This window comes from Nelumbo lutea, chromosome 1 (genome assembly GCF_056320005.1).
Source record: "Nelumbo lutea isolate HS-2025 chromosome 1, American lotus-T2T, whole genome shotgun sequence".
NCBI lineage: Eukaryota > Viridiplantae > Streptophyta > Magnoliopsida > Proteales > Nelumbonaceae > Nelumbo > Nelumbo lutea.
In genome coordinates, this window is record NC_142684.1 from 216905529 (window position 1) to 216919647 (window position 14119).

At 36.4% G+C, this 14119-nt stretch overlaps 1 protein-coding gene across 2 annotated transcripts; it reads right to left on the bottom strand.

Annotated features, from left to right (window-relative positions):
- Positions 1–4112: 4112 nt before the first annotated feature.
- TAP46 (2A phosphatase associated protein of 46 kD) lies at positions 4113–12138 on the bottom strand. 2 transcript variants are annotated; one of them, XM_088963176.1, is made up of 9 exons: positions 11641–12138; positions 11396–11518; positions 8576–8662; positions 8302–8406; positions 7437–7598; positions 5640–5675; positions 5460–5531; positions 4835–5115; positions 4113–4608 (listed from the first exon to the last, which is right to left on the bottom strand). In XM_088963176.1, the coding sequence occupies exons 1-9, from the start codon at positions 11734–11736 to the stop codon at positions 4362–4364; spliced, it is 1209 nt and encodes a 402-aa protein (XP_088819302.1). In that variant the 5' UTR covers positions 11737–12138; the 3' UTR covers positions 4113–4361. The 2 variants fall into 2 exon arrangements, with proteins under 2 accessions (XP_088819302.1, XP_088819303.1); XM_088963177.1 differs by lacking the exon at positions 5460–5531.
- Between the last annotated feature and the right edge of the window lie 1981 nt (positions 12139–14119).

Sequence of the window (14119 nt, forward strand, 5' to 3'; positions counted from 1 at the left end):
CTTTTGTATGTATAACTGTCATAGTAGTTTGGATTGAGAGAACTATGTAATTGATCAATTAATGCGAGGGATTGTTGGATTTAAATCTCCAATGGGTTTGATTGGTCAATTACATGAGAAATTGCACTTGCACACTTGATTGAAAAATCAGTTTTTCTCTTACAAAAACCCAGTTTTGAACTTGTCCCACATTGAAAAATTATATGTTTTGTTTTCAATATTTCAATAGGAGTTGATTTACACTCCTTAGAATTAGTAGAGGAGAGTATGGTGATTTGATACCGTGCAATGCACGTGTGTGCGGCGCAATGAGGTGCACTTTGCTAGCACTCACGTGGCTCGCGATGGACGGTTTTGGTTTTGGTGCATTGATGACCGTTGATGACCATTCGATCAGGTGTGATCAAGAGGCACAATTCAAAGTTAACAGTCACCAACTATTAACTACTTTTTAAACAGTCACAATGTTTGAAACTGTGACTGTTCATGGTGTCTTCTCTAAACCAACACCTACATTTTTTTCATACCTCTTCACAAATTATTTAAGAAGTATGAATCAGATTCCAAATCACACAATTTTGAAATTCACACTCTCTCTCTGTCCGGTCTGTTACAGTCTCACAAAAGGTTTCTCTGGAGACTCTTCAACTTTGTTGGTTGCAGATTCTTGCCCAAGACTCTGTTGTATCTCGAGAACGAATTTGCCTGTAACCTAACAGCAAACTCAATAAAACTGAATAGGGGCAAATAACGTTCTAAAGACTATATCTTTAGACGCGCCTCAGAGCTTCTCCTTTAAATTTACAATGGCCCCTTTCTTCCTGACATGACCCACCCCAATTTAAATGTTTTACATCAAAGTCGGTTAAATTCAAATTAACAAATTAATACACACATACACATGCACACTTTCTTTGAGAGTGACATTAGAGAGAGAGAGAGTGCTGAAAATGACATGAATGTGAATTCCTATAAATGTGCACAGGAGGCAAGACAGCTCCCTACTTCATTTCTCTCGTACAGGAACAGGAGAAAAAAGAAAAGTTGAATAAACGGAAATGGTCATCCTTTTCCTTCCAACTAACTGGCCCACCGTCAATTGCATTACTGTTGTTAAAGTTGGCTTGTAGTTGGATATATTGACAAATAGACCCGAGCATTGTTTATATAAAAATCATACATAAAGGACATCCCACCTTATATTTGGAACATCTCCCATGAATAAAGCAGATCTGGATTCTTCATTTTCATAAATATCTGTTATGTTTAAGGCTATTTGATTTCTGAACAGTTGGATGGGTAAACTTTGGCTGCTTGCACAAAACAGGCTATTTGATTTCTCCCCAAGCATGACATGTATTCACCACCAATAGATCAATTTAACGTTGACATTAAAAGCTCAATTTGCCTTCAAAATATGCCAGTTAGTCGTTTGAATGGATTAATTTTTTAATCACTCACCGGCATTTGTTTAACATTATTGAAGATGCAAAGTTAGACCAATATTTGTTCAACACCAGCCCAAAGCGATTGAATGAGTACCCGTTGAGGTGAAGAACCATCGTATTTGGCATCGGAAACAAATTCCACCAAGAGAGAGAAAAAAAACATGGAAGGGATTGGACGGAAAGGGTTTTTTGGGAGTTAGAATCATTATTACCGTGGGGTGGATTTTTTGAAAATAAACTGTATTTTATTTATTTTTTATTTATGAAGGCAAATTGAAGTTTTCACGCTAGCGTTACTTGAAATCAAACAGCCAAAAGTTTCCCAATTGGATGGACATGGACCATTCCGTCAAAGCTATAGAAGTGTAGAAGTAGAGGGAGTAGGGGTGGGTTGGTGGAATGGGATCTCCTGCCACACATTCCACATTCCAATACTCTTCTACACTGCACACAATGAGACCTGCCATGCATAAGATGTGTTGTCATATTGGTAGGGTGTGTCAATGAATTTGGTTGGCTTAGCATGGTTTTTAAAATCGGATCAGACCGAATGGTTGGATCAGAAAAACAAGGAACCGGTTGCCTGACCTTGGTCAGCAAACCACTGAACCGGCTGGTTAATCGTTTAAATGGTTTTGACCATTTTTTAATTTTTTTAAATTTTTTATTTCTTGTCAGAACAGGCCTGGAGACCCTTGATCGGTTTGGTCACCCGGTCGGTTTTAAAAACGATGGGTTTCAGAGCTAACGTTTTTTTTTTCTTCTTACGTCTCAATGTCCTCCCAAAATACTTTTATTACTGTCCCAACAAATCATTGCAAGCTGTAGATCTGCTACCAACATAATGATTCCAAAACTGTCTCAACAAGCCATTGCAGCCGTTCATTGAAAACATCTCCCCATAAATAGCATGAGGAGATGTTGGGAGCATCAGGTGGGAGCTGATCTTAACTCCCATTTGGGGAGCATTAGCCATCTCTGTTTCAATTTATGTTGGTTTATATTTATGTATTGTATTGTAGTTGGTAGAGCAGACCAGAAAAGGGAGTTGCGTTATTGATTATTACAAGACGTTTATTTTTACGGAAAAGTACGGACAGTCATATTCAATATGCAGCACATCTATAAACATTCAAAATGTTAAATAGACCACTCCACAAGGGCCTAAAAAATTGAAAAATGACATGACTGTGAACTGCGAGGGGACGTGGGAATCAGTATTCTGCTGATGTACAATAAGTTAGTTGATCAAGAATCAAGACAAACATCTTCACATGGTATTTTAGTCTTTCAGACATTTCGGCCTTTCGAGGATTCCACTTCCTATTTCTATCCATTGGGGGTTCCTTTCGAGAAGAAGGCATTTTACAGAGAATTTTGATAAATAAATAAAAAGGCAATGTTTTTGAACATCCATTCACCCAGGCGGTCGGATCATTCAGTTTAGGAACCGCCCAGGAAATCTGTTCTATTTCACCTTTAACCTGATTCTTAATAAAAAATTGTTGATTTGGTCAGCAGCCTACTGACCCAAGCGGTCGATCCATTCAACAGTTTTGGTCATTTTTTATTTTTTAAATTGAAAGGAGCCATTTATTCAAACCAAATGGCTGATCATCTACCCAATAATAGGTGGTCAGAAATGGTTCTGATTCCAGATCAATTTTTAAAACATTATAAAAAGGCAAAAGAATGGGATCTATAATTCTATATTTGATTTTAAGGGTTTTAACTGTTCAATCCACCCCTAAAAATTTAACCTCCTCTAGCACAACAGAGTCGGGGAAAACGTGTGGTTCGAAAAATATCACTGAGAATGCCAGGGGTTAGAACTGGGACCTGGAACCCTCCCCATCAGTCCGTCTCACTCTAGCACAATAAAGAGTCAGGGAAAACGTGTAGTTGAACAAATATCACTGAGAATGCCAGGGGTTAGGCCTTACCCTAAACCCCCCATAAACAACCCCCAACTCTGGTGCTGGTGCTTGCAGGATTCATCCCAAATTTTACTCCGACCAGAACCAACCTGAGACCACCTAACCAATTACCCAGCACCTGATTCGTTACTACTTTTTTTTCCAGTTTCATTTTTGATACCTATTGATTAGTTACAATTTATTCTAGTATCATAATCAAATCCTCGTTTTTATCCTATCACTACTTGAACAGTTGAACAAGCACATAGCCACATACCAGGTACCGCCACGATGCCCAATACTCATGTTTTGAATACCAAAAAAGAAAACTCATTTTCATCCTTGGGTGCCCCACAAGTGATGTTTTAAACAAGTAATATTTTATGAAAGAAAGCAACAACATACTCTGGCGTTATGTGGCTATGTGCTGAATTCACATATTCTGCGACATTGTATGGAAAACATAGCAATTAGCAACAACGATGACCAGATGTTTTTTCATTTTTATTTCTGTTCCCCTTATCCCTCATCTTATTTCAAATTTCAGCTCTTGGTTCAAAACTGACTTGACATTTTATGTTTCTTGTAAAAGCAACGGTAGGCCCAGAGTCGCACAAATCTTTGGGAAGTTTCCTACAAATTTTCATTTTCCGGCCAAAGGTGATGACTTGAACAAAGTTTGTCGTGCATAGAATAGAGATATGTACAGTAGGGCAGAAAAGCCTTCCAAAGCTAGGGGAGAAAAGAATTCTACATCAAAACCTACTCTTTAAGTCTTAACGCTATCATAGGCTCGAAATGGTCTTTGCTCAGATTTTACATCGACTGTTCTATATCTCAACACGGCAACACTTTTTTTTTTCCTGAAAGTATTATTATTTATTATACATAGAAAAGTGCTCTTATTAGAATCAAGGAACACCAAAAATACTATAGATCGATCAAGTAGCACTCTGAAACTACAAGGGACCTTTAATTAGGTTCATCAAACCTTAAATTACCCACAAGGAGTGAGCTTCTTATTCCCTGCACCACGCGGATGGTCATCCTTCCAATCGTCTGATGCCCTTGCCTTCTCTTGAGCTGCTTCATCGTCATCATCCTCATTACTGGGCCCAGACCTTTGAACATCCTTGTGCCATGATGAATTGGCTTCTTCAAAGAGCTTAGCATTCCTCTCTTGCCATTTCTTCATCATTTCCATCTCTCGTAGTCCAGCTTCTTCTATGCTCATTGTTGGCAACCTATCAACCCAAAAGACAATGATAACCACTGAGAGTTATGCCTTCCCATCTAAAATTTGGTAACATAGGATTCCAGTTGGGTCATATTTTTGGGAATCGCTATGTGCAAACACAGAATATCAAATTTATCCCAACGGTAAACAACATTTAACCGATGGCTTCTATAACAAAGATGTTTTGCTTGTTGAACCAATCATCTAATTAACAAGATGCATAGCAATTATACCTATAACCAGGTTGGAAAACCTGTGCAGCCATCCTTTCCCTCTCACTTGCTAATCTTCCGCCCACAAGACTAGCAGGTCCAAATATCAATGGTTGGTGTTTGTGTTCATGTGCTTGTGAAACCTTTGCTCTCCCTTCAAGTACATCTTGAGCAAAAGTAGCACATGTGATGGGTTGTGCTGGTTTCGTAAATTGTGCTTGACTTGCAGCATTACGGTGCCAAGCTTCTGCTTTCTTAGCACGCTCATCAAGAATTGCTTGAGAAAAGTCTGTCACTCCTTCCTGAAAAGATTCACAAATATTAGAAAAGAGAAAGTGGGAAGAAAAATAATATGCAACAGACAAAAGTTGAGAGTTTTTTTCTTCTGCGACCCTCTGCATGGAACTCTCTTTTCTTATGCTCACTCATCTGCAGAAGGCCTCTCTCCGGCTGCAGACAGCTCATAGTGGTTTTTCTGAATTCATGCTTCGTATAATCGGGTACAAGCACCATCTTTGTAACACTAATCTGAAACTCTATTTGGTTTCTATAGATAATACTAAAAATGTTTTTCCTTTACAGCTTAGAACATAAAGATATACACGGACATAAAATATTGTCACCAACATTACAGAGCATAAAGTACCTGTAACTGTTTTTCCTTTACAGCTGATAGCAATTCTTCCTCTTTCTTTAACATTTCCAGTAGATCAAAAGCCTATAATATCATTGCAATGCAAGAAAATACCAAGTCCCTGAGGTCTTTAGAAGGAAAACCGTGAATGTTTACAGATCCACCAAATTCACAAAATAAAGCAAAACCAACCTTACAGATGGCCAATGAGATTGTAGTAATCCATGCCTGCAGAAAATATACATGTAAATTTAGAGTGGGAAGGAACTTATGTCAAATAAGAACTCAAGTTTTGTCAATGGTAACTTGAAATACTTCTATTGATTAGTTAAAAAGTGATTGTGCAGAAATTTGAAAGAGTTGTGCCAAGCATCTCTCTTGATAGACTAGCTTGTACTAACTCCATTTGTATGTCTCTTTGTTTTGTTACAACATATCACATGATGAATATATTATTTGACAGACGGCATGTGCAAAATACATTACTACAGCAGAATTTCCAGATTCATAAAAGACCTGCCACTTAGCAAAGCTCCCTCTGTTCAAATGGTGAACATTTTGGCTTCCTGATGTACACAGTTACAGAAAATCATATGACATCTCTTATTTGCTTATTTGAGTCTGCATTTCAACAAGGGCATAAAACTCTTCCAAAAAAACATACAAGTATTCAGAAGATTCCAGGAGCTTGACTGTGCATGAATCGGATAAAGTCCCAAACAATAACGAAACTGTATCCATGTTTCAGGTACAAGAGATTCATCAGGAAGAGAAGAAAATAGATCTAAATGGGGTGGTTGATAAGGAAGTCCAGTTAGCTAAGTTTGGGTTTGTTCCTTCTGGGAGAACAAGAATTTGCTAGAAAACTTGGAAATAGAAGTTTGGGAACGAGTTGACAATTATGAAAATGTAAATTAGGAAGCCGGGTTAATGTTTGAACATGATCCCTTGGATGCCATGGATGAAATGACAGGTTAAGATGGTTGAATGTTGGACTGTTTGGATTTGATGAGACATTTAATGAGGTGTTTGTGTTAGGAACCTGCCTAACTCAGGGCTCTTCGAGGGAGCCAACCTCCTGAATTCGTTGGTGGGGAAGAGGGAGAGAGAGAGAGAGAGAGGAGAGAGAGAGAGAGAGAGAGAGAGAGATGTTGCAAGTGGACGATTAGTTGTGCTGACGTGGCCTTCTCTTGTAAAACTGACTAACTACTTTCTGTTGTTCCGCTCCAGTGGTCTTAACAATTTGTGGGTTTTTTATTGTTTTGCAGTAAAATCCAAGCATCTGCAAAGGTTGTTTTCGCTTATTTGTTTCCTTAAGTTTAGAAAATAGTGCCATAAATTCTTCTTAGAATGTTTGCTAGGAGTGCAAGAAGTTGGGTGGGAGGCAGAGATATGTTTATGGGTGATTGGGGTCTGTTTAGTGCCTTATTTTATATTATTAGTCAGTCTGGCATATTCTATCTTGGGCCACAAATATTGTATACTGCTTGCATAATTTTTTCTTTTGACAAAAATACAAATTCAAACTAACAAGTTAACAAACAGTAGAATGACAAACAGTACTGTACTGTTTTGGGCACAATTGTGATTGGGGTCTGTTTAGTGCCTTATTTTATATTATTAGTCAGTCTGGCATATTCTATTGAGTGCTTGGGCCACAAATCTTGTATACTGCTTGCATAGTTTTTCTTTTGACAAAAATACAAATTCAAACTAACAAGTTAATGAACAATAGAATGACAAACAGTACTGTACTGTTTTGGGCACAATTGTAAGGGAGTTGGGGCATTCTGGGGGAGAGATAAGAGGTTTTACCTCTCATGGATTTTAAACTGTATTTTTATCAGTTGTACTTACTAATATTTGCTCTTATTAATAAAATTTTGAAGTAATTGATAAAAAACAGTAGAATGACAAACAAAACAACACTGTTGATTATAAAGATTAGCATGATTATATTCAAACTTAACAAGAAAATAAATATCTAACCTCGCGTTCCTCTTCTCCATCATCATCCAACACATCTTCTTCCCCAGCCTCAACTGGTGTAGATAAAGCTGCAGCTTTAGAAGACCGGCCACGACGCTCTTTCCTTTCTTTAATTTCTTGCAGCTTTGATTCTGCAGCCCTCTGTTGTTTAAATCTAGCAATCTAAATTTGCAAAAATCAGAATGAAAAACTCATGGCTACAAATCAATGAAATATGGTGACTCCCATGTTCCACTTCATAAATCTAAATCCAATTTGAATAGGAGCATCCATTTGACAGTCAGGGAAATGTAATATGGTGTACAATGCTACACCACGGCACACTATAGTAATTTCTCAAAAGGGGAACCATTTAGATGCTGGATTTAGCTCTTACAGTTATAATCTTCTGTCTCTTTATCATAGATTTAGATAGAGGGTGGGCCTTGGCATAACGATTAGGCTGCTCCATTGTGACCTGGGTGACCAGGGTTCAAATCATAGAAATAGCCTCTCTGTATGTGCAGGGGTAAGGCTGCATACATCTGTCCCTCCCCAGACCCCACATTGGCGGGAGCCTCGTGCACTGGGCTGCCCTTTTTTTATCATGGATTTACATAACTCTAGCATGTAGCTAAAATTAGATCGTTGTGATGGCTGAGATTGTTACTGCTAACATAGTTCAGCCTTCCCTTTTCTTTTTTCTTTTTTTTTTTGATAAGTAGCCCTCCCTTTTCTTATTCTTCTTGATTTTCATACAACCAGATAGTTATTCACATCAGGATTTGCTTTTGGTGCACCAACAAGAAGCAAACTCTTAAGCTCAAAAAAGAATTTGGTTATGTTACATCTTGCCTATCTACTTAATTAAAGAACTCAAAATTACCTTTTTAGCCCTCCGATCTGCAAGAGACTTTGACCCTTCTTGACCAGAAACTTCTAACTCCTCTTCAGGTACAAGGTCCATTGCCTCACAAAAGGAAATGAATTCCTAAAATGTACAACCACATTCATCATGACCAACTGAAACAAAACCCTAAACTCAAAAATAAGAAATAGGGGATTTATTCAGGTTATAAAGGTAAATAGCCTTTTTTCACTTTCTCTAAACCTATGATTACAGAGCTCTTACTATGAGTAATGAAAACTGGAACATTCACCTTCATTTTTCCCTGGGAAGCTTTTAGCACTTGAATTCTGTCATCGTGTGTAACTTTTTCAATTAATTCTGCAAGATAGAAAGGCACCTATAGAGAAAAATCAAAATCAAGCACTGAGATATAGCTGAGTCCAACAACATTTAAAATAAGCACTAGAAGGAACAGAAAGACAGGAACATACATGAACAATCATGCAAATTCAAGGTGGACCAACCTGGCTGTACACTATATCAATATCAATACCTTTTCAGGTTCAAGGCTACACTAACTTAAGCAAGGCCAACCTGAACCCAGCTGTTAAAAATAAAATTAAAAGAGAGAGAGAGAGAGGTTTTACGATGGGTTAAAGGTTAGGGTTGAAAAAGTTGAGCAACCTGAGCCTGATCTCATATGAAATGTGTAAGTTAGTCTAGTAAAGACGTACAGTGAGTCACGCTAATGTTTATCTTACAGTACCAATTGAGGTCAAGGATATATTATTATATTCATAAATTTGAGTTAATATAATATTGGTATATGAAAATTAATCTGTCCACATAACCCAAATAAGTGTAATTTTGAGTTAATATAACATTGGCATACAAAAAATAATCTATCCACATAACCCAAATAAGTGCCATCCCAATATCATAACTAATCTACCCAAAAACTCCATACACATACACCTCCACAAGCACACAAAGGAATTTTAGTACTGAAAGAAAACTGTTGAATTAGTTTCTCCATTGTTCCTACAGATTCAGGTTGCTGGAAGATGCTTATGGATTCTTCCATTGAATCAAGATGCATCACCTCTGAAAGTTCTCTTAGATTATATTTTAATCAGCAACAATGACAAAAAAAATGCTTTATTAATAGTTAGTTGAAAGCCCTTCCTCCAAGGACGAATCAAGGGAACAATAAATAGCCTATAGCTGGTCCAAACAAATATGACATGGAAGATAAATACATACATACATACATACATACATATATACTCAGCCTGATGACAGAAATTCTCTTAAATTGGTAGAGTATGTAAGATGGTAATGTGTTGGGAAAGTAGTGGATGCTACCTGGTTGAGGACAGGAATAAAAGCAGATTATTCTGATAATCTGGTTTAAATTGGTAAAACGAATTGTGGAGTCAATGATTCAAGAGAAGAATGTGTAATAGTGGACCTCATATAAGCAAGTAGAGCTAGGGGTGCAATTTGGGGTTTGGTCAAAGTAAGCTGTAGGCAAAGGTACTGACCAAGGCATCAAGCACAACCCTAACCATACATAACACAATCTGATCAGAAAAAAACACAGCACTAACCAACCAGAAGAAGCTCTAGCTGTAACCTAATCTGACCAACCCAATTTGCTCACTCCATTGTTAAATGAATTAGAAATAAATAAACCAACCTAAAAATATAGATATAATCTATCACTACAAAAAGAGCCATAGGTCCATAACCCATTATCTTTACCCCTTACTCTTCATCTGAACCCTAAGCCCTAACTCATTTTGTTCCTAAATCTCCTACCTTGTTCTGTTCATGCTTCAAAAATCCACCAAGAGAAACACAAAAATACTGGTAAGAAAAAGTTAACAGCTCCATGCACCACTAAGATGGATCCATCTTAAACAAGAAAGAATAAAATATATCAGTTGGGCAGGTTCATGCATACAGCATATTAGTGACCCACTGCTAGGTTTAGTTCAAGTCTTCTGTTTCTTTTGTTCTTTTCTTTTTAAGGTGCTTGGGCTATTCTCTTGAGTGAGGTATATCATTTACAATTTTCCAACATTAAAGATACAAAATTTTTTGTCCAACTTTCCATGATAGAACGAACCCATAAAGAAGTCATATTTTTCACAAGCACCACTTGCATAGGATTGGTATGATGGTGACTTGCCACAAGTTGAGACCATTGGTAACAACCAAAAAAGAACTTCTCCAGGGCCTTGGGTTATTTACGATCGTATGTCCAAGATGGAGGTCACCAGATGAGTTGTACAAGTTCAAGGTTTTAAGTATTGGTGCATTGTAGGTTATCCTTAATCTCTCTGTCTGTGTGTGCAAGCATGGACACATATATGTAGCTGTATTGTTTCTGCAGCTTGGGGAATAGATTCACGATATCTTTGGGCTCCTGATGCCCATCTTGTCTGTCGTCTTATACCATTTCCCCATTATTGATCAATGACTGACTGAGTGGGCACATCCGGGTAAAAAGACAAAATATATTCCTTATTATAAGGATAAAGTCGATATATATAGGTACTTTTGTATCTTAAGGCATGTAGCTGTTGAGTAATAAGAAGTGTCTCAGTGCGCCCCCCCCCCCCCCAAATTAAAAATGAGAAGAACCCAAACTCCACCCCTTAATCTAATACTTCTCCGGAGTTGCCTTGGTTATTCCCGCACCTCCTTTTCATTTTTCTTGTATTATCACGTTTTGCCAACGGAAGTTAGAACTTAGAACTCATTATTAGAATAATTCTTGGTTAGACAGATCGTTCTGAACTAATTCATCTAGACATGCACTATCGGAGAAGAACCAATATTTGATGTATTTTCAATAAAGCAAGAGGACCAAAAACTAAGAATGGGTAACCAATACGCCAACTACATAAAACCCCGAGATTTGCAATTTTCTTTATTTCTTCTCACTTTGAAGCAATTCAGTAAGCCACGATTATTTCAGAATTTTAATCATTTCAGCTTATAATATTATAATTGGAAGAAATACGGGAGAAATAGTTAGAAGAAACCGCTTTAGTAATCAGAAATTCGATGAAATATTTAAAAATTTCATGTCTGAAAACGGCACGTTGAAAAGAAGAAGTACCAATAAATATTTGAGATTTGCGGTGCTGATTTCGTCTTTGGTCTCGTTGATAGAGAACAAACCCAACTTGCTTGTCATCTCCTCGCATTTCCGCAAAGCGTTGCACCCTTTCCTCAACATCTCCTGAAAATCCTCAAAATGGTATTGAGAGAAATTTTCTCAAAGAAGAGGGAAAGAAAAAAGAAAATGACAAAATTTGGGGACAAACTGAGAACATGAGAAAATGGTGTCTGTGAACAAGTTACCTGATCAACACCTGATTCAGAAGCCATAGAATGTATTTTACGTGCCTGTTCGAACAAGGCGGGGAGAGGCATCTCTTCCATCCTCAACTCCCCCATTGACGAAGCGCTTAAAATCTCAAAAAAGTACACGCAGAAGAGGAGACGAGGAGAAACATAACAAAACAACGGAAGTGTATCTGGTAAATTCGAAAACAAATCCGAGAGTTCGAAAATTGGCTTAAATTCAAAACCCTAGGTTTTTTTTTTGGGTGATCAAAACCCTAAGATTTGATCGATGGACTGAAGGACCGAATATGGAAGAAGAATGTCGAAACTCGAAAGTATATACGTCACCCTAAGGATGTGTACAAAGGCTAAAGGAAATGAGACGGAATCTGCTTTATTCACGGGAGATGCTACCAATGCACGGTAGGATGTGCGTGTGAAGCGACTGTAAGGCGCTACGTGTGAGGAGCAGATCCGATTTCGAAGGAGATATGTAAATTGTACGCACCAGCACGATAAAGTAAGTATATTAAATAATCATTTGATAAATATTTTGACAACTGTCAAAATGTTTATTAATTCTTTTTAAGGATAAGCTTAGGGTATTATAAGGGGCAGGTGTAAAAAAAATTTATAAATGCTCATTTATTGCTTACAACGTTGTGCCTATCTACTCCAAACTGGCAAATGAGTCCCAAATCCGAATGCGCTGAAAGCGTGTTGACCAATGCCGCTGCCACACCATCCGGTTTGAATTTTTTGAATTCACATTTGCGAATTCACATTCTGTGAATCCACCAATCAGAAATGAATACTGTAACTTAGAAAAATAGAAATCTCCGGTTTAACCGGACACAAAAAAAAAAATTCCATTTCCTTGATCATTTGAGATTTTCAAAGTCCCTCTCATTTTCTTTTCTTCTCCACTGAGCATTCCATCAGAGACCTCACTATAAACCGGCGTTCGTGAACGTAGAATTTATCGGCAATTGCAAAGAATCAATTGCCATGCACAATCAAAAACATCTTGTCTCTCTCTCTTTAACAATCAAATTCCAAAAACAACCCCCCGATTCAAGTTCTTAATCAGACACCACACCCCAATCAATTGATCACAACTTTCTTTGTTAGATCACATCATCATTAGTTCTTAGTTCTGCCCAAGAATAGTTGTAATTCAAGATCGAGATGAAATTTAAGTTGGTTGATTTTCTAGAATTTTCGATCAATTTTTGGTTTAGCAATTTTTTCAACTCGACCAAATTAGGTTTGTTTCGATTTTGCCATTTGTAAACTGACCAAAACTGAATTGATCCGATCATAAATATATATTAATATTTTTTATTTTAAATTTAATTTTTTTAAAATAAAAAAGTGGAAAAATCCCATATTTCTTAGTCTAAAATATTATATTATAAATTTTATTTTTTAATAATATCGCTGGAATTTATTAAATTTAAAATTTAATTTTTAAGTTTAAACATTTTGAATAAACAAATCAAACCAAAAATAGATACAAACCAATACAGCCCAAGTTGGTGGGTTTTCACTAATGGTCAACTAGAATTGGGTGACAAACTTCCGACTTGGCCAGGTCAATTTGGTTGGTGAAACAACCTACAACTGAATTGAACCAATCCTTGAATACTCCTAATTTCAACTAAATTAATAGTCTAATCTCTAATAAATAAAAATAGTTTAATCTCCAATAATTATTGAAAATTTATAGCAACAATACACAATCATTGAAAATAAATTTATAATAAAAATATAATAGATGTCTAATAAAAAATACAACAATTAGAAAAGTAAAATAAATACTAAAAATATATTAAATTATTCAGTAAATAGTGTAATATCAAATAATAGTTTAATCTCTAATAAATATTAATATATAAACTATAAAAATATATAATTACTAAAAATACATTTATAAAAAATGCAATAAATATGATAAATTAAATTTTAAAAGTTAAATAATAGTTGTTTAATCTCCAATAAGCCTATGTGATTTCCTTATTGGTCTAATGGGTAATTATGTGGAATTAAAAAAAATAGGAAATTAGGAAGGGGGTTTGGAACAAGGAGAGGCATGGTGACATGGACTGTATTGCTATATATACTAGTAAATATGTATGTACATTTGCACGTGGCAATTTCTCTAAGACAAAACTATTTATAATTCACGGACAGTTTTTGAACAGTTATAAGTGGGTAGTTTCTAGACAGTAATAAGTAAGCAATTTCTAAAATAAGAGTAAATGACATATATGCCCCTTTTATGCCCATTGTATATTTAGACAAGGGAGATAGAAAACATCCAATGAAAATTCTAGAAAGACTAACCCAAATTCATCAAATTTAAATGTAGGTTGGTTTGAAGCCTTAGGTCCAATGCGTAAGGTTGTGCACTTGGGCCTGATTTAAGCTTAAATTTAGCCCCACCTACTTAATTTTCACTATAATGGTCCAATTGTTTAGGCAAGTGAGTTAA